At 45.2% G+C, this 17,893-nt stretch overlaps 1 protein-coding gene across 3 annotated transcripts in view; it reads right to left on the bottom strand.

The window, feature by feature from the left end:
* KDM5B (lysine demethylase 5B) overlaps positions 1–17,893 on the bottom strand; it is a 77,414-nt gene that overhangs the window by 31,790 nt on the left and 27,731 nt on the right. For all 3 annotated transcript variants that reach the window (XM_002717590.6, XM_008268570.5, XM_051821110.3), the window contains exons 2-6: positions 12,327–12,404; positions 11,084–11,206; positions 10,274–10,444; positions 3,648–3,782; positions 1,615–1,711 (exon numbers count right to left, since the gene is read on the bottom strand). In XM_002717590.6, coding sequence (XP_002717636.3) covers positions 1,615–1,711; positions 3,648–3,782; positions 10,274–10,444; positions 11,084–11,206; positions 12,327–12,404 — 604 coding nt within the window. The remainder of the gene's footprint in view (positions 1–1,614; positions 1,712–3,647; positions 3,783–10,273; positions 10,445–11,083; positions 11,207–12,326; positions 12,405–17,893) is intronic.

Here is a 17,893-nt window from a genome sequence, read left to right on the forward strand (position 1 = left end):
TAAACGCAATGCCGATTACTTCATGACCAAATGCAAACTCTAACACCATTTAAATTATCAGATGTAGGTACGCGTGGAGATGTTGCTCGGGTTTGCAAGATGAACATAGTTTTCTTAAGCCTAAGACAGCAGATACTGACAAAATCATGTTCTTCTTTATCATGACCATGAGGCTGACAACTCAACTGTACCTCTTTCACCTTCCATCTCTAATGAGATCTGAAATGATTCTGGTCACCTTCCTGGCCTCCAGCTTCTTGTTCCAAAGACTAAACATTTTGGCTAAAACAATAGCTATCTTTTTTTTTTTAAAAGATGTATTTATTTGAAAGTCAGAGTGACAGAGAGAGAGAGAGAGAGAGAGAGAGAGAGAGAGAGAGAGGGAGAAAGAGTTTGAATGATTGATTCCATCGACTGGTTCAGTCTCAAAAGCACACAGCAGTCAGGGCTGGGCCAGGCCAAAGCTTGGAGCCAGGAATTCCAACTCTCTCCCATATGGGTAGCAGGAACCCACTTGGACCATCACCTGCGCCTTCCCAGGAAGCGGGACTGGAAGCATAAAGTAGCTGGGACTGGAACCAGCATGTGGATGTAGGCATCCTAAGCGGCAGTTTAACCGGCCGCACCACAACTGTCCCTGGCTGTCCATTATTATGTAGGACACTATGCTAAATGCTTTCCTTAACTTTAATCCTCCAGAATGAACCCATTTCAAAGATTTGAAAACTGATGTCAAAAGGATGCATCTCTGGGGCAGGCATTTGATTTGGTCTAGTGGTGAAGGTGCTAGTTTAGACACTGACACCCCGTATCAGAGTACCTGGGTGCAATGCCAGCTCCAGCTTCTACAATGCAGACGCTGGAAGGCAGTGGTACACTCAGGAGGCAGGGTGCCTGCCACACATGTGGGAGATCCAGACTGAATTTCCAGTTCCTAGCTTCAGCCTGGCCCAGCCCCAGCCACGGCAGGCATTTAGGAAGCAGACTAGTAGATGAGAGCTCTGTCCCTCACATAAAACAAAAAAAATTTAAAAAATAACGAAGAAATATCTCTAAGGTCAAACACTCAGTGGCTGAGCCAGGACTCAGACCTGGATCTCTCTTGCTTTCTGCTAACTCACTAATCCCTAAGAAGAGGTAACTTCAGTAGCTTCTTCACCTGCATGTGCCTCCTACAGAGGGGGGCACAGCATTTCTCCTAAGAGGAACTCAAGTCTACCTCTCAGTGACTTAACAACATCGAGTGACAGCCACGTAAGCAGTCATCAAGTAAACTTTATATTTTAGAAACAGTGGCTGTCTGCCTTGCCTGAAATAAATCTATTAAGACATTTATTCAAAGGTCCCTATTCTTTCACAAATCACTTGTTTGCAATGAAAATACTGAAGCTCATTTCAAAGTTGAATGTACCACAGCTGGGAAACGCGCTAATATGCACATATAGATCCATTACTCTCTCCCACAGGTCAATTATATGACAACAAGGACAGTGATGCATCAAGTCTCCACTGCTCAAAGTTCAACTCTGCAACCAGCACGTAATTGTTGGGTTAACGTTACTGAATTAACAAATTGTTTATTTTTTTCTTTCTTATTCAGATAAATGTTCTTACCATTTTCACATTTTGGAGTTGGACAACCCATCCGACGTCTCAGATTATGAATTCTGGCTTCGGTTGTCTCTTCTGGTTCTATTTTAACATTCATAGCCTAAAAAAAAAATGTCATATACATGAAAAAAGAATCCTCTAAAACTCAAACTGAAGTCTCAGGTAAGTGTAACCTCAAAGCTTGTCTGTCAGTAAGTACAGCACTCAGAGTACACTGCTCTCCCCTAAGAAAACAGCCCATCTTTGGAACTTCCGTAACTTAAGGCATAGATGAAGACCAGAATGTTCTCTACCATGATAGATTAATAATTAGGAAAAGGTCAGAGGATCAGTAACAAACTGGGATGTGTTACTACGTAGACTGGGACAACTCTCCTTCCCTCCTAGAAGCACCTGGGCTCTCACACGTTCGCTTCATGCTATATTCTATCACCACGGAGCCCCATCCTAAGCACTTACGTAAATATCCCAATTCCATCAGCCCCTAAGGCTTTCCCAACCTCTTCCAAGGTCTGCAGAATGTATAGACAATTCAGCTTCCATAAAAAGTTCCTAGAAATTATTTTAATAAACTATCATAAAAAGCTATTTATACAAAAACATTCACTTATTTGAGAGACAGAGATCTGTCCTCCTCTGGATCATTCCCCAAATACCCATCAAAAGCTGCACCAAGCTGAAGTAGGAGCCTGGAATGCAAGTGGGTGACAGGGACCGGAGAACTTGGGCCATCATTCGCTGACCCTCACAGTGCATACTGGCAGGAAGCCGGAATCAGCAGCAGAGGCAAGAGTAGAACCCACACACTCTGACATGGGCTGAAGGCGTCCCAGGTGGCACCTCATCCAGTAGGCCACACAGCTGTCCCTTCAACTATACTCTCACATCACCAACTCCTCACTGAGAGCCAAGTCTCAGTTTCTGCTGTGTCTTGAAGTGCTCACAGAAAAACAAACAGGCCATCTCTGAGCCTGGACCGCTGGAGGTGTTTGTGCACTGTCACTTTGCCTGGCTCTGCTCACCTGCTCTCCTCCACGGACATCAGTACCATCTAGTCACTTCCTGACCATCACAGATCTAGGCAGCCGCGGCACTAGGGCATCTCTAACAGACACTGAAGGCAAAGAACTGCACCCCCAACCATTTTTAGATCCATGAACTCTCAGCATGTTGCGGGCTTCAAAGAACCACATTTTCCTAGTCTGCGCAGTTGCCTTCATTTACAAAATGGAGTCACTAAAATTTTTTCCTATCCTCCAACTTACCACAGTAAAAACACTTCTCATATTTACACGTATCTTGAGAAAACAAAAGGGATAATATTTTCATCTTTGCAAAAAAGTAGCCAGGAATTGATTTGGAAACACAATTGATGCATTATGAGGCCTCCCAGCTCTACAGAGCCCTGTATGTTACCCCTGTGCCACCAGGCTGGGCAGGAATCCAAACTCTCCCACCTCTGTACAGCAGCGAGGTGACGGGGGAGCACTCTCCTTCCCCCAGAGGAAGCACCTCAGGGCATGAACACCTTGAAGCCAGCAGGAGCCGTAGCAGTCCTCCCAACTTCCTCTGACGACACCCCCTTCGTGGTGCCCCGTTCGTCTCTGGCTCAGCACAGGTATCTGCCCGTGGTCCCCAATTCCTTTTCAGGAAGTCTAAGAAAAATGACTGTTTTCTAAGCTCTCTTTTTTCAAAAAAGACACATCTTCACAGCTCCTGGCCCTGATTTCCAACACACACTGCCCAACTCTGAGTACCACAGGCAGCTGAGAGAGCAGCACATGAGCGCAATCTTCTCGGGGCCAAGGCAACAGTTCAGCAGCGTCCGAGCAGGCGGCCCACACCCAGAGGAGGTTCAGTTCCTCACCCTTCTGGTGGTACAACTTCCCCAAGTATAAAAACTAGAATTCATACTACAGCCTCCTCTGTGAGATGAGTAAGGTTCAAAACCACAGCACATACACGTGACGTCAGCGTGGAAGCCGTTATTTCTGGAGCTCAAGAATTCTTTGAGCTCAGCCCCAGGAAGTGCTCACCTCTGCGCGCATGCGTTTGGCGCGACGAGCTGGGGGGCACGTTTCCGAGGGCGGCACCGACTGCCTCTGGGGAATATCGTGGGGTTTGTATTCCTTGTCCTTCGTGTCTGTGGTCAGGTTTGGCTTCTGCAGACACTAGAAAGAAAACAGAATTGCACCGATAACTCTGTCTCCTTCGTTAGTCCTAGGGAGCTTCATTGGATTTTGCAAGATATATTTTTGAATTATTTATGTAGATAACAGGTTTTCCTTTTTAATATCTAAATAAACACAAAGATACAACCACAGATACAATTATGTGATCAAATAGATACAGAGGGAACAGTATAGCCAAAAAACTTTTTTTAAAGATTTGCTTTTATTTTACTTGAAAGGCAGAATGAGAGAGAATGAGAGAGGGAGAGACAGAGAGAGCTGTCTCCAGCCGCTGGACCACTCCCCAGGCGCATTAGCAAGAATGCGGGGTGAGAAGCAGAGGAGCTGAGACTCAAGCCGACACTCCTGTACAGGATGCCACTGACTCACAGCGTGGCTCAACCTACTGCACCACAACTTTAAACAATGTCTGGATTAATGAAAATAGGGAATGCGGCATGTTGCCTGAACTTTACAATCCTGTGGCTTCAGACGGAACCAGCAATGTTTTCACCAAGTCACCTGAGCTGCGAGGATGGGCCGTTTGACTAAAGCAGCCTTCCTTCAGCAAAAAGCTTCGTTTACTTGAGGGCCTGCCAAGTCCTGAAGCTCACGAGGCAGAGCTTGTCAAGGAGCGCACGACAACAACTCTCATTCTGATCAGACACGCGTTTCTCCGTTCTCTGGTTTTTCTACTTAGTTTGATTCTAAGCTGCCTTTTCAAAGAGGGTATGCAACAATGCCAATACAACAAAACAAAATAGTACCACTGAAGCCAGCATGAACTTCAAGTAAGTGCTGCTGTTTCGCACAAGGATGCACAACTATCGTGAGAAATATTTTTAAAGGAAGGTTCCAAAAGGACACACTCCGGGGTGGTCAGACCACCTGTATGGAATGAGATGCACTGAAACGACAGCCTCCCAGAGTAATGCGCTGTGGGCACCATCACCACCTCACAGGCCAGTGAACAAGAGAGGCCTCCCCCTTACATTCACACAAAAAATACAGACTCCAGGGGAAGCATAAAAAAGGAGAAGCAAATTGACCAAACAGATTTCTAATATTTAAGAAGTATGATATGCTGGGACTGGCGCTGTGGCCGTGAGTTAAAGCCCTGGCTTGAAGCAATGGCATCCCATATGGGCGCCAGTTCTAGTCTTGATCCAGCTCTATGCTGTGGCCTGGGAAAGCAGTAGAAGATGGCCTAGGTCCTTGGGCCCTGCAGCCATGTGGGAGATCCAGAAGAAGCTCCTGGCTCCTGGCTTCGGATCGGTGCAGCTCTGGCCGTTGCAGCCATCTGGGGAGTGAACCAGCAGATGGGATGGAAGACCCCCCCCTTTCTGTAACTCTTTCAAAAAAAAAAAAATAATAATAATTTTAAAATATGATATGCTATAAGAATACTAAGGGGCCAACACTTTGGCACAGCGGGTAAAGCCTCCATCTGCAGTGTCAGCATCCCACATGGAGGCCACTTTAAGTCCCGGCTGTTCCACCTCTGATCCAGCTCTCTGCTATGGCCTGGGAAAGTAGTGGAAGATGGCCCAAGTCCTTGGGCCCCTGCACCCACGTGGGAGACCTGGAAGAAGCTCCTGGTTGTTGGCTTCCAATCTGCCCGCTCTGGCCATTGTGGCCACTGGGGTAGTGAACCAGCAGATGGGAGACCTTTTTCTCGCTCTATAACTCTGCCTTTCAAATAAACAAATAAATCTTAAAAAAAAAGAAAAAGAAAAGAATACTGATACAAACTGCAGGACAAGTAATGAATCTACCTCTGGTATAGCACCCTATAAATATTAAATATTCTACTTATTCTACTGAAACCTATACACTGATCTGAGTTGGAAACATTAACTGCTATACCTATAATAAGCATTTATATTCTGTAAAAATGCTACAAGACAGAATTGAGAGAAATATTTTCTATTTTTTAATCAGTATGGAACACTGTCCTCCCTTTTACAACAAATTCTCAAATGAGCATCAGGAGTATGTTTGATGAAACCATGAAGAAGACAGTGAAAGCTGGGCTTTATCTAAATTGACTCTTTTTTTCTGTATCCTATGAACTTTCTATTTGAGATAGAAAAATGTGATTAGGGAAATAATAATTGAGCTAAATCATATGAATTTTATTAAGTGCAGGTCAGAAATTCATATTCTTGGGACTGGTGTCATGGCACAGACGGTTAAATCACAGCCTGTGATACCTGCATCCCTTGACTGCCGGTTCAAGTTCAGGCTGCTCCACTTCACATCCAGTCCCACTAACGTGCCTGGGAAAGCAACAGATGATGGCCCCAACTACTCAGGTCCCTGCCACCCATGTAGGAGACCCCGATGGAGTTCCAGGCTCCTAGCTTTGGCCTGGCCCAGTCCATTTGGCAGCCATTTGGGGAATGAAATAAGTAGATGGAAGCTCTCTCTCTCTGTAACTCTACGTTTCCAAAACAATCTTTAAAAAAAAGGAAATTTGATTCCACACCTGTGGTGTGGACGTCCCCTGTCGGCTCCGCAGTTCATCAGCTGTGTTTGACTTGCTTCAGTACGGACTTTATGGCGCTCACGTAAAATCAAGCTCAGCAGCTTTTTAGGTTATCTATGAAGAGCCTTATTTTATTTCTAACCTATTTCAATACACACCTGATGTGTTACTTTTATATCTAATGTATGTATCCCATGCAGACTCTGATTTTGCCCTTTACTTGAAAGTCTGATTTAGAGGTGAGGAACGTCGTCACACCTGAGGGGGTGCTGTCGTACAGGAGATTCAGCTGCCGCCTGCAGTGCCCACACCCCACACAGGAGTCCTGGATTCATCTGGTTACTCTGCTTCTGGTTCAGTTTCCTGCTAATGCATCCTGGGAAGCAGGAAACGATGGCTCAAGTGCTGCTTCCTGCCCTGGGTGGGGTTCTGGGCTCCTGGCTTCAGCCTGGCCCAGTTCTGGCCTCTGCGGCCATGTGGGGAGTGAGTCCGTGGATGGAAGATCTATGTCTGTCTCTTTCTGTTTTCTTCTCTCTCTTTGTAACTCTGCCTTTCATATTTTTAAAATAATAATACAACATAAAAAGCAAAAAAAAAAAAAAAATGGTATCACACCATCAGGGCAATCCCTTAAGGTCTGTGGAGAACTTGGAGAACAGGATGAGGGCCTGCTCCATCGTGTCAGGTGCATCACCACTCAGCACACTCAGGTAACAACACCTGGTCCACACAGCACACCATGCTTCTCAAACTATCTTCTCTAACTGTCCTTTCTCCAGAAACTAATTGCAAAAATCAGAAATGGGCATTAAAACAAAATGGAAAAAGAATGCCCATTATTATAATAAAAAATTAGTGCTAACCTAAATTTCCAACAATATGAGAAATCAAATCAAGGTTTGGTTACAAAAATGGAATGCCAGTCATAAGAAAGCATGTTCTCTGGGGTCGGCGCTATGGTGCAGTAGATTAATCCTCCGCCTAAGGCACTGGCATCCCGTATGGACGCCAATTCATATCCCTGCTGCTCCTCTTCTGATCCAGTTCTCTGCTACGGCCTGGGAAAGCACTGGAAGATGGCCCAACTGCAGCCATTGCAGCCACTTGGGGAGTGAACAGGCATATGGAAGACCATTCTGTCTCTCTAATTCTGCCTTTCAAATAAATAAATAAAATCTTGAAAAAACACATCCTCAAAAATGTTCAATGACACAGCAAATGTTCATGATATTTTAGGAAGAAAAAAGAAATGCAAGGTCAGCATAGTGGGTAAAGTATTCCCTGTGATGCTGGCATCCAACATGGGCAGTAGCTTCTTCACTTCCAACCCAGCTTCCTGCTAATGTGCCTTGAAAAGCAGCAAAAGACGGCCCAAATGCTTGGACCTCTGCACCCATGTGGGAGACCTGGAAGAAGCTCCTGACTCCTGGCTTTCAGTCTGGCCTAGCCGTGGTCGTTGCAGCCATTTGGGGAATGAACCAATGGACAGACGACCTCTCTAATTCTACCTTTCAAATAAATAAATCTTTTAGTAGCCGGCACCGTGGCATAGCAGGTAAAGCTGCCGCCAGCTCTCTGCTGTGGCCTGGGAAAGCAGTGGAAGATGGCCCAAGTCCTTGGGCCCCTGCACCCACGTGGGAGACGTGGAAGGAGCTCCTGGTTGTTGGCTTCCAATCTGCCCACTCTGGCCATTGTGGCCACTGGGGTACTGAACCAGCAGATGGGAGACCTCTCTCTTTCTCTCTCTCTGCCTCTCCCTCTCTCTGTATAACTTTTAAATAAATAAATAAATCTTTTTAAAAATATTTTTAAATAAATATTTTAAATAAATAAATCTTTTTTTTTTTTTTTTGACAGGCAGAGTGGACAGTGAGAAAGACAGAGAGAAAGGTCTTCCTTTTGCCATTTGTTCACCCTCCAATGGCCGCCGCGGCCGGTGCGCTGCGGCCGGCGCACCACGCTGATCCGATGGCAGGAGCCAGGTACTTATCCTGATCGCCCATGGAGTGAAGGGCCCAAGTACTTGGGCCATCCTCCACTGCACTCCCTGGCCACAGCAGCGCTGTGGAAGAGAGGCAACCGGGAGAGAATCCGGCGCCCCGACTGGGACTAGAACCTGGTGTGCCGCTGCCGCAAGGCGGAGAATTAGCCTATTGAGCCGCGGCGCTGGCCCATAAATCTTTTTTTTTTTTTAAAGATTTTTAAAGGTTTTTGTTTATTTGAAAGTCTGAGTTACACAGAGAGAGGCAGAGAGAAAGAGAGGTCTTCCGTCCGATGATTCACTCCCCAGATGGCCGCAACGGCCGGAGCTGTGCCGATCTGAAGCCAGGAGCCAGGAGCCAGGTGCTTCTTCCAGGTCTCCCATGCGGGTTTAGGGGCCCAAGGAGTTGGGCCATCTTCTACTGCTTTCCCAGGCCATAGCAGAGAGCTGGATTGGAAGTGGAGCAGCCGGGACTAGAACCAGCGCCCATATGGGATGCCGGCGCTTCAGGCCAGGGCGTTATCCTGCTGAGCCACAGTGCCGGCCCCACAAATAAATCTTTAAAAATAAATAAATCTTTTAAAAAATACAATATTGCATATAAAGAGCACATTGCTAATTTGCGTGTGTTTTTATAAAAAGTTAACAAAAGTAACATCTGGGAGGATTAGGAATAAGTTTTCATTATGTTTGTCATACTTTCCTGTGTATTTACTTTCCACAATGAACATACTTGGTACATAATAGATCTACCCCTCAAAAACTGTCTGTGTTACAGATGCAATGTTTGTAAAACAGTGTCTTCAAACACCTATTCCCTTTTAACTCTTTGGTCACACAAATGCCTAAATGCTTTATAACTAACTTAGTGCCCAAGTTTCCATAGAATTTATTAAATATTTCCAAAATGTCACAACTCATCAAGCATGTAAACTGCATCTCCTCTCACTCACCAGACCACCACCCTTCAGAGGAGTTCTTCAAGAAAAGAAAATGAACCCCCATGGGCAACCGTAGACATATAAAGGCCCCACTTCAATTCATCATGGGCCCATTACATGTTCACACAGTGTACATTTCAGAAAAACAAACTGTCTGATATCATATTAGCCACTCTCTTCTAGATTAAAAAGAATCAAGAGGAAAGAAAAACAATACACTCACATTGCAGATAGCATGTAAATGGCTATTACTTGAAATTCTTTCTGGCAAGGTCTTGAAATACGTGGGAGATTCGTTTTTTGGACTGTTTACTTATTTTCTTCTGCATGAAAGGCAGAACAGAGTGTGGGAGATGGTCAGATGCCCACAGCAAACAGGGCTATGCCAGGCCAAAGCCAGGAGCCTGGACTGTACCTGAACCTCCCATCTGGGCCATCATCTCCCGCCTTCCAGGACACGTCCCCAGAAGGCTGGAGTCACTGCTCCAAAACTGGTGCTGAGTCCCAGGTGGAGGGTTAGCCAACTGCACCATAACACCCAGCCCAAGCGGGAAATTTTTATATTGCCTTACTTTAATTAAAAAGTTGTTCTTAGCTGAATATTTTCATAAACACCTTTTTTGTAGAAAAACAAGTGCAGCTCCATAAGAACTACTGGAAGCAGCAGCCATCAGCTATGTCACTAAGTGTCATTAAGTCCCTCATCCTTTGCCACTAGCATTCCATTGGACAATCTGCTCAGACACCTTGCTGGCCAAAGGGGTCGGGCAGGCAGGCTGCCTCACAGGCTGTCCTTCATGTGGCAACCAGGAACACTTCAGCACTAACTGCACCCCGCAGACGTGAGTCAGCTCCTGCTGGTTACCAGCTCCAGGGAAGGGAACACAGACTGCAGCTCCACGGTGGAAGCACATTTCCTCTGTCATCTTATGCAAGCAAAGAACAAGCTCTAAGAAGAGCTGAACACACACACCGGAGAAGAATCCCCAGAGCAGCGGTCTGAACAGGCCTTCCAGGCCCATCCAGGGCTCTTCACTCTCCTGTGAAGACAATGAGCCAGAAAGCAGTGAAATGAACTCACCCTCAAGCTGTCTCCAGACAGGAACAGGTTGTAGGGGTTGAGGATCCGTTCATAATGCCCCCTGATATGCGAGCCCACGGCTTTGCCAGGAGCAAACCCCATCTTGGTGGCAATTTTGGTCCATTTTCTGTCTTTGCAAACAACTGCAAATCCACCTTCTTCTGCAACTAACTGTCAAAATAAAACAGTAATAGAAATTAAAAACACAGATATGGAAATCACTTCTAATTCCCTCATTAGGCATGACTCCAAAGACTAAATATTCCTGGCTGGAGTTGCCTTGGGAAATACACCTCCCAAGTCAAAAGAAGAAATTCACGTATTATTAATTTCAAGCTAGAAAATTAAAAAACTTCTTTGAAAGAATGGTCCACATTGTGTCCCTCCAAAAGCTGCCTGCTTCCCCAAAGCAGCCACCTTAGGCTCCAGTGACCAGTCCTGCTCCGTGGTTCTTTCAAACTCCATGAGCCAGGAAGCGAGCCCAGCAACATGGTCAGCGTGTCGGGGCCTTAGGATTCCGTGACCCTGGCACTGAACTGTAGCAATCTTTTCAGCTCGGTCACTGTCTTTCTCTCCCTGAGCCTCTGTCTCCCTGTCTGTATTAAATACAAAGGTAATGGTGAAGTTTTTAAAGGACTACAACAGGCAGCAGCAGGAGAGTGCACAAGGTAAGGCTTCTAGGCCTACAAGCAGAGTCTGATCACCACAACGCAACTGAGAACCTCACTCCACATATTTCTTTTTAAGGCAAAGAAGATCAAATTCAAGCAGCAGAAAGATTATTAAACAAAATGGCCCTTAGCTGTTTACCTTATTGAGCTGAAACAGGTCCAGGATCTTTCTCTCCACGTGTGGGATTTTCAGAGTGCTTCCCTGTAATTCCCAGTACTTGGCGATCTGGTCCAAGAAATTCAGTTTTACACGAGTCTGAGCCTAAATGACAAAGAACTGAGTTTTAATTTCACCTACCTTGTTTTAAAGCTCCTGCCTGCTACCTGCTCATATAGTATTTTCATTCTTAGAATACTTAAGTACAACACCACTTTCTAAATTCAGAGAAACAGCCAAAAGTCTATAAAATAAAGCTGGTTAAAAAATAACACATTAACTCAACAAAAATTTAATTCAACACTTACCACCATATGCCAGGCAAGGTGTTAAACACTCAGTAAACCCTCTCTTAAGTAGTTGCTTTGAAAAGTGCTTCATTTAAGAAGTATTATAAGCACAATTTTATGTTATTGCTTAAAATTATATGACAAGTGAGCTTCTATGCGCCCAGCTTGGTCTCTTTAAAACTGGGTATTTTAAAGGCCTGTTCCTTTAAATAAAAATCTTCTTATTTGCTTAAACACAAATCTAGAGACAGATTTACATTGGTAATTATCAACTGTCATAAAAAGGAAATGATCTTAAATGTTATTCCTTTAACAAATTATTACTGTTCTCCACAAGTCACTTTCTCTCCGCTTCTTGTAAGATACAATTCAGACTGTCTGGGGCGCCCTCCTGCACACCAGATAAAATGGGTCAGTGTCCCAGCGCCCCAGGGCCTTGAGCTCGTGCCCACCTCACCTCAAGTCACAGTGAAATCCCTGAAAACACGTCAGCTCTGCCATCAGTGCCTCAGAATCCTACCAGACACGGTTACGAGTGTGTGATCTGGCTCAGAAAGTAGCAGCCCAACACGAGCAACAGCCTGCGGGTCAGCAGCACCTGCACCTGAGGCTGCGTGAAGACCCCCACACCCCCTCTTCCCAAGGAGGCTAAGGTGTGTTACCACATGTTACCACGTGGAAATTAGGGCTGCAGAAGCTTTCCTACTGCACAGTTCTCAGAGTCCTGCAAAACCTCAATTTAAAAGGATTTTACATGCATTCATGAATAGGCCAAAAAAGACTAACAAAAATCAGTATTTAATGCAAATTTGGTTTGATGTGATGGTCTTGCTGCCATTTGCTCACATGACTAGCATTTATTAGCCCAACTTATGACACCTCTGCAGAGAAGACCCCTCTGAAACACGGGCAACCAGAGCGAGCGAGGACCCTACCTCCAATTCATTCAGCCTCTGGATCCGGGGCGTAAAATGAAGTTTATCAACATCACACGCAAATGGTGGCTGCCAGTCCTAGGAGAAAAGCAAAGGCTCTTCTTAGAAGAATTTATAATTCACATTCAAAATTTTACTTTAAAATTAAAACCATTAAGTAAACTGATATGTAACCAAACAGAACAAAACATAGGGTCGTAGCTTCTCGGTCTTTTTCCCACCAGAAACCAGAAGATGTATGAGCACCCTTTTCCAATAAATGACACATCCCACAACCCTGTACCCAATCCCTTCCAACAATGTCACTGAGCCTCACTGTCGGCTGAAATCACTGATTAAGGTGAAACACTGACTTCTCTCTGACCACAGAAGTAACTATCCATCCATACTTCCATTAACATTAAATTATCTATGAATATTTTCTATGTATTAACCTCCTAGTCACACTGGCTTTTATTATAAAATTAAGAATAAGTTCTTCAGTGGGGAGAAACTGAAACACTGACATCCAGGATGAATTTTAAAAATCACCCTTGAGGGGCTGGCGTTGTGGTGCACTGGTTTTAAGCTGATGCTTGCAACGCCAGCAGAGCTTGTCAGACTACAGGTTTGACACCAGGCTGCTCTGCTTCTGATCCAGCTCCCTGCTAATGCACTCGGGAGGGCAGGATGGCCCAAATGCTTGGGCTCCTGCCACCATGTGGGTTTCAGCCTAGCGCAGACACAGCCATTATAGCCACATGGGAAGAGAACCAGTGGACAGAAGACAATTTGTTTCTCTGTCTTTCAAATAAGTAAATAATGATTAAAAATCATCTTTGGGAGGGCTGACATTGTGGCTCAGCAGGTTAAGTCACCTCTTGAAACCCCTAGCTTCCTGTATCAGAGCGTTCGTTCAGCCTCGACTGCTCGGCTCCTGATCTAGCTTCCTGACCCAGCCCATCTGCCTGGGTGCTTAGGCTCCTGCCGCCCAAGTGGGAGATCAGGATGGAGTTCCTGGCTCCTGGTTTTGGCCTGGTCCAGCCCTGGCTGTTGGGGCTATTGAGAGTGAAACAACAGACTATCTCTTTCTGTTGCGCTTTCAAGTAAATAAAACTTTTTTTAATAAAATTTCATCCTTGAGGCCAATGTTGTAGCTTGGAGGGTAAGGCTGCCGCCTGTGACACTGGCTCCCCACCTGGGTGCTGGTTCAAGTCCCAGCCACTCCACTTCAGATTCATTCCTGCTGATGGCCTGAAAAAGCAGCAGAGGATGGCCCAAGTGCTTGGGCCCTGCTACCCATCTGGGAGACCAGGAAGAAGCTCCTGGTTTTGGCCTGTGCCAGTCCTGGCCATTGCAGTCATCTGAGTGCATCCACGAATGGAAGATATCTCTGTTTCTAGCCTCTTCCCTCTGTAACTTTAAAATAAGTCTTAAAAAAAATAAAAATCACCCTTGGGGCAGGTATCTGGTACTACAGTCAAAAGAGTGCTTGGGATTGCTTGCCATATTAGGGTCTGGCTTTGAGTGTCAGCTCTGCTTTAAAAAAAAAAAAAAATTTATTTGGAAGGCAGAGGGGTGGGGGAAGCAGAGAGAGAGCTATCTTTCATCCACTGATTCACTCTTCAAAAAGCCGCAATGGCTAGAGATGGACCAATCCAAAGCCAGGAGCCTAGAGCTCCCTCTGGGTCTCCCACATGAGTGAAGGGGTCCAAGCACTTAAGCCATCCTCTGCTGTTTCCCCAGGAGCATTAGCAGGGAGCTGGATCAGAATTGGAGCAGCCACGACTTAAACAAGCACCCATATGGGATGCTGGCACCACAGGCAGCTGCTTACCCACTATGCCACAGTGCTGGCCCAGCTCTGCTTTTAAGTTAAGCTTCCTGTTTATGTCCAGGTGCTTGGGTCACTGCCATTCATATGGGAGACCCAGACTGAGTTCCTGGCTCCTGGTTTCAGCCTGGCCCAGACCAGTCTGTTTCGTGCATTTGCCAAATCAATCAGCAGATGGAAGATATTTCCCCTTCTTTCTCTCTGCTTTTCAAATAAAAAAATTTTTGAAATATGCAAAAAAAATTATCCTTAAAGAGGGAATGTTTGGCACCACTGTTAAGATGCTACTTGGGGGGCCGGCACTGTGGCATACCGGGTAAAGCCCCCACCTGCAGTGCCAGCATCCCATATGGGCTCCGGTTCAAGTCCTGGGTGCTCCTCTTCCAATCCAGCTCTGTGCTGTGGCCTGGGAAAGCAGTGGAAGATGGCCCAAGTCCTTGGGCCCCTGTACCCACGTGGGAGACCCAGAAGAGGCTCCTGGCTCCTGGCTTTGGATCAGCGCAACTCCTGCCGTTGCGGCCAATTGGGCAGTTTACCAGCGATGGAAGACCTCTCTCTCTCTGCCTCTCCTTTTCTCTCTGCGTAACTCTTTCAAATAAATAAATAAATCTTTAAAAAAAAAAAGATGCTACTTGTGACACCTGCACCCCCTACTGGAATGCCTGGGTTCAAGTCCCCATTCTGCTCTCACTGCAGCTTCCTGCTGATGTGTCCCCTGGAGGCAGCAGGTGCTTGCTCAAGTGACTGAGTCCCTGCCACCTAAGAGGAGGCCTGGATTGAGTTTCTGGGTCCTGGACATTTGGGGAGACAATCAGCAGGCAGTGCATGTGCTCGTTCTCTCTCAAATAAGTAAAATTAATACATTAAAAAAAATGGCAAGTCTTTCAAAAGCCCATCCTTAACGCCTGCTCTTACAGATACCTATTCTACAGAGAATCCCATCATGGAAGAACTTTCATGAAAAAATAATCAGACAAGTGAAAACCATTAAAACCATTCTCTACATTGCTGAAAACAAATGTCCCCAGTCAGGGAACAGGTAAAAGAATAAAATCATGCTCTCAACCCAGACACCCATCAGTTGATGACCGGACAAAGAAACTGTGGTATACACAATGGAGTACTATTCAGCCATTAAAAAGAATGAAATCCTGCCTTTCACAACAAAATGGATGCAATCAGAGACCATTATGCTCAGTGAGATAATCCAATCCCAAAAAGACGAATGTTTTTTCCCTGGTTAGTTCTGATATACAAGCCACCAAAAAGCTGGGGGGGGGGGGGGGGGGAACGAGGAGTAAAAATGACTTTTTTTTTTTTAAGATTTATTTTATTTATTTTGAAAGACCAAGTTAGAGAGACAGGTGGAGAGAGAGAGAGAGAGAGAGAGAGAGAGAGAGAGAGAGAGGTCTTCCATCCGTTGGTTCACTCCCCAGATGGCTGCAACAGCCAGAGCTGTGCCAATCTGAAGCCAAGAGCTTCTTCCAGGACTCCAATGTGGATGCAGGGGCCCAAGGACTTGGGCCATCTTCTACTGCTTTCCCAAGCCAAAGCAAAGAGCTGGATCGAAGTGGAGCAGCTGGGACTAGAACCGCCCCTCATATGGGATGCTGTGCTTCAGGCCAGGGCTTAATTTAATCTAGTACCAGCCCCCCAAAAATGAATGACATTTTGAAATTTGATTATTTTTATAGCCTTGTCTGTACTCTTGAGGAACAGTAATTTTTCTATTTACTGCTTGTTGAATTCTTTATTTAATGGAGGGTTAAGCTTGTGATTATAAAGCAAATTGAAAGTATGTCACTGTAAAAATTAAAATAAGAAAGGAAGGAGGAATGGGTGGGAGTGAGGAGGGCAGGGTGGGAGGTATCATTTATGCTCTGTATACAGGAACACTGTGTACAGGAATACATGAAATCTGTTCCCTTAATTTTGTTTGAATTTTATTAAATTTATTTACCTGAAAGGGTGGATATTTATTTATCTGAGAGGCAGAGGCAGAGAGAGAGAGAGAGGTCTTCCATTCACTGGTTTACTCCCCAAATGGCTGCAATGGCCGGAATTGCACTGATCTGAAGCCAGGAGCCAGGAGCTTCCTCCAGGTCTCCCACGCAGGTGCAGGGGCCCACAGACTTGGGCCATCTTCCACTGCCTTCCCAGACCATAGCAGAGAGCTGGATGGGAAGTGGAGCAGCTGGGACTCGAACTGAGCCCATATGGGATGCCGGCAGTGCAGGCGGCGGCTTTACCTGCTATGCCATAGCACCCACCGTTCCCTTTATATACATTTATGTATGTGTATAAAATTAAAAAATAGGAAAGCTGGGGCTGGCACCACTTAGAAACACTGATAAAATTTTTTTGATTTCATACTTTTGTAGCTAAAGAGAGGCCAAAAAAAGTAAAACACTTAGCCCCTAGCAATGAAATAGATTATAACTTTTGCTAACATAAAAACATTTGTGGGGCTGGTGTTGTGGCATAGTGGGTGAAGCGAAGCTGCAAACTGCAATGTCAGCATCTCATATGGGCACCAGTTCAAGTCCTGTTGCTCCGTTTCAGATGCAGCTTCCTGTTAAGGTACCTAAGAAAGCAGCACAAGATGGCTCAAGTGCTTGGGCCCCTGTTTGGGCCCACATAGGAGACCAGGAAGAAGCTTCTGGCTCCTGGCTTAGGTCTAGCCCAGCACCAGCTGTTCTGGCCATTAGAGGAGTGAACCAACACAGACAGAAGATCTCTCTAATTCTGATTTATAAATAAAGAAATCTTTTTTTAAAAAATTTGCTTACCAACTAGATATAATAAAACTCAGACTATAAGTGATGCCATATAAATTCTTTGCTGCATTTTCATTTCCTTTGCTTTTTTAAGATTTATCTGTTTATCTGAAAGTCAGAATTATAGAGAAATAGAAGGAGAGGCAGAGAGAGACAGAGAGGTCTTCCATCCTCTTCCATCTGCTGGATCACTCCCCAGTTGGCCGCAATGGCCGTAGCTGCACCAATCTGGAGCCAGGTGCTTCTTCTGGGTCTCTCACGCAGGTGAAGGGGCCTAAGGACTTGGGCCATCTTCTACTGCTTTCCCAGGCCATAGCAGAGAGCTGGATGGGAAGTGGAGCTGCCGGGACTCGAACTGGCACCTTTATGAGATGTTGGCACTGCAGGCAGCAGCTTTACCCACTACACCAAGCACCGGCCCCATCTTTTGCTTTTAAAACTTCAAAATGATTTTATTTTAATCTTTCCCATTGGGTACATGAACCATATTATTAAAAAGCTCACCAAAAATTAATTAATTAATTAAAAGCTCAACTGTTTTCCTTAGCACTCTCACATGTATTACTGGGGAAGGCAGGTAATGGAAAGGTGAAGTCCGTGCCTCTGAGAGCCTGGGGACCATCAGCACACACTTGTGGGTCCCGGCACTAGCCCGGCAACAAGCACTTAACACATTTAACAGAGAAATGCTTCTAAGATTAAAGCCAACTAGCTTGAGAATAACCATCAAGGAAGACTGAAGCTTTTTTTTTCCAGTCCTCTGAAATGTCATTTTGTAGATGATCTATTAGCATACATCTATTAGAGTAAATAGACTAGTCTTTTAATCTTTCTAATTAGAGAGGCTGTCATCATTTTGAGATCTAATAATTAGTAAAATGAGAAAGTATACTCAACAGAGGCTATGCAAGTTGCTTCTGACTCCCTGCAGACAAAATCAATTTAAAAAGCAGCATCAAAGTATATTCTTGTTAGTT

The sequence above is a fragment of the Oryctolagus cuniculus genome, chromosome 13 (genome assembly GCF_051225735.1).
Source record: "Oryctolagus cuniculus isolate XC-2025 breed Fujian yellow rabbit chromosome 13, ASM5122573v1, whole genome shotgun sequence".
Lineage (NCBI taxonomy): Eukaryota > Metazoa > Chordata > Mammalia > Lagomorpha > Leporidae > Oryctolagus > Oryctolagus cuniculus.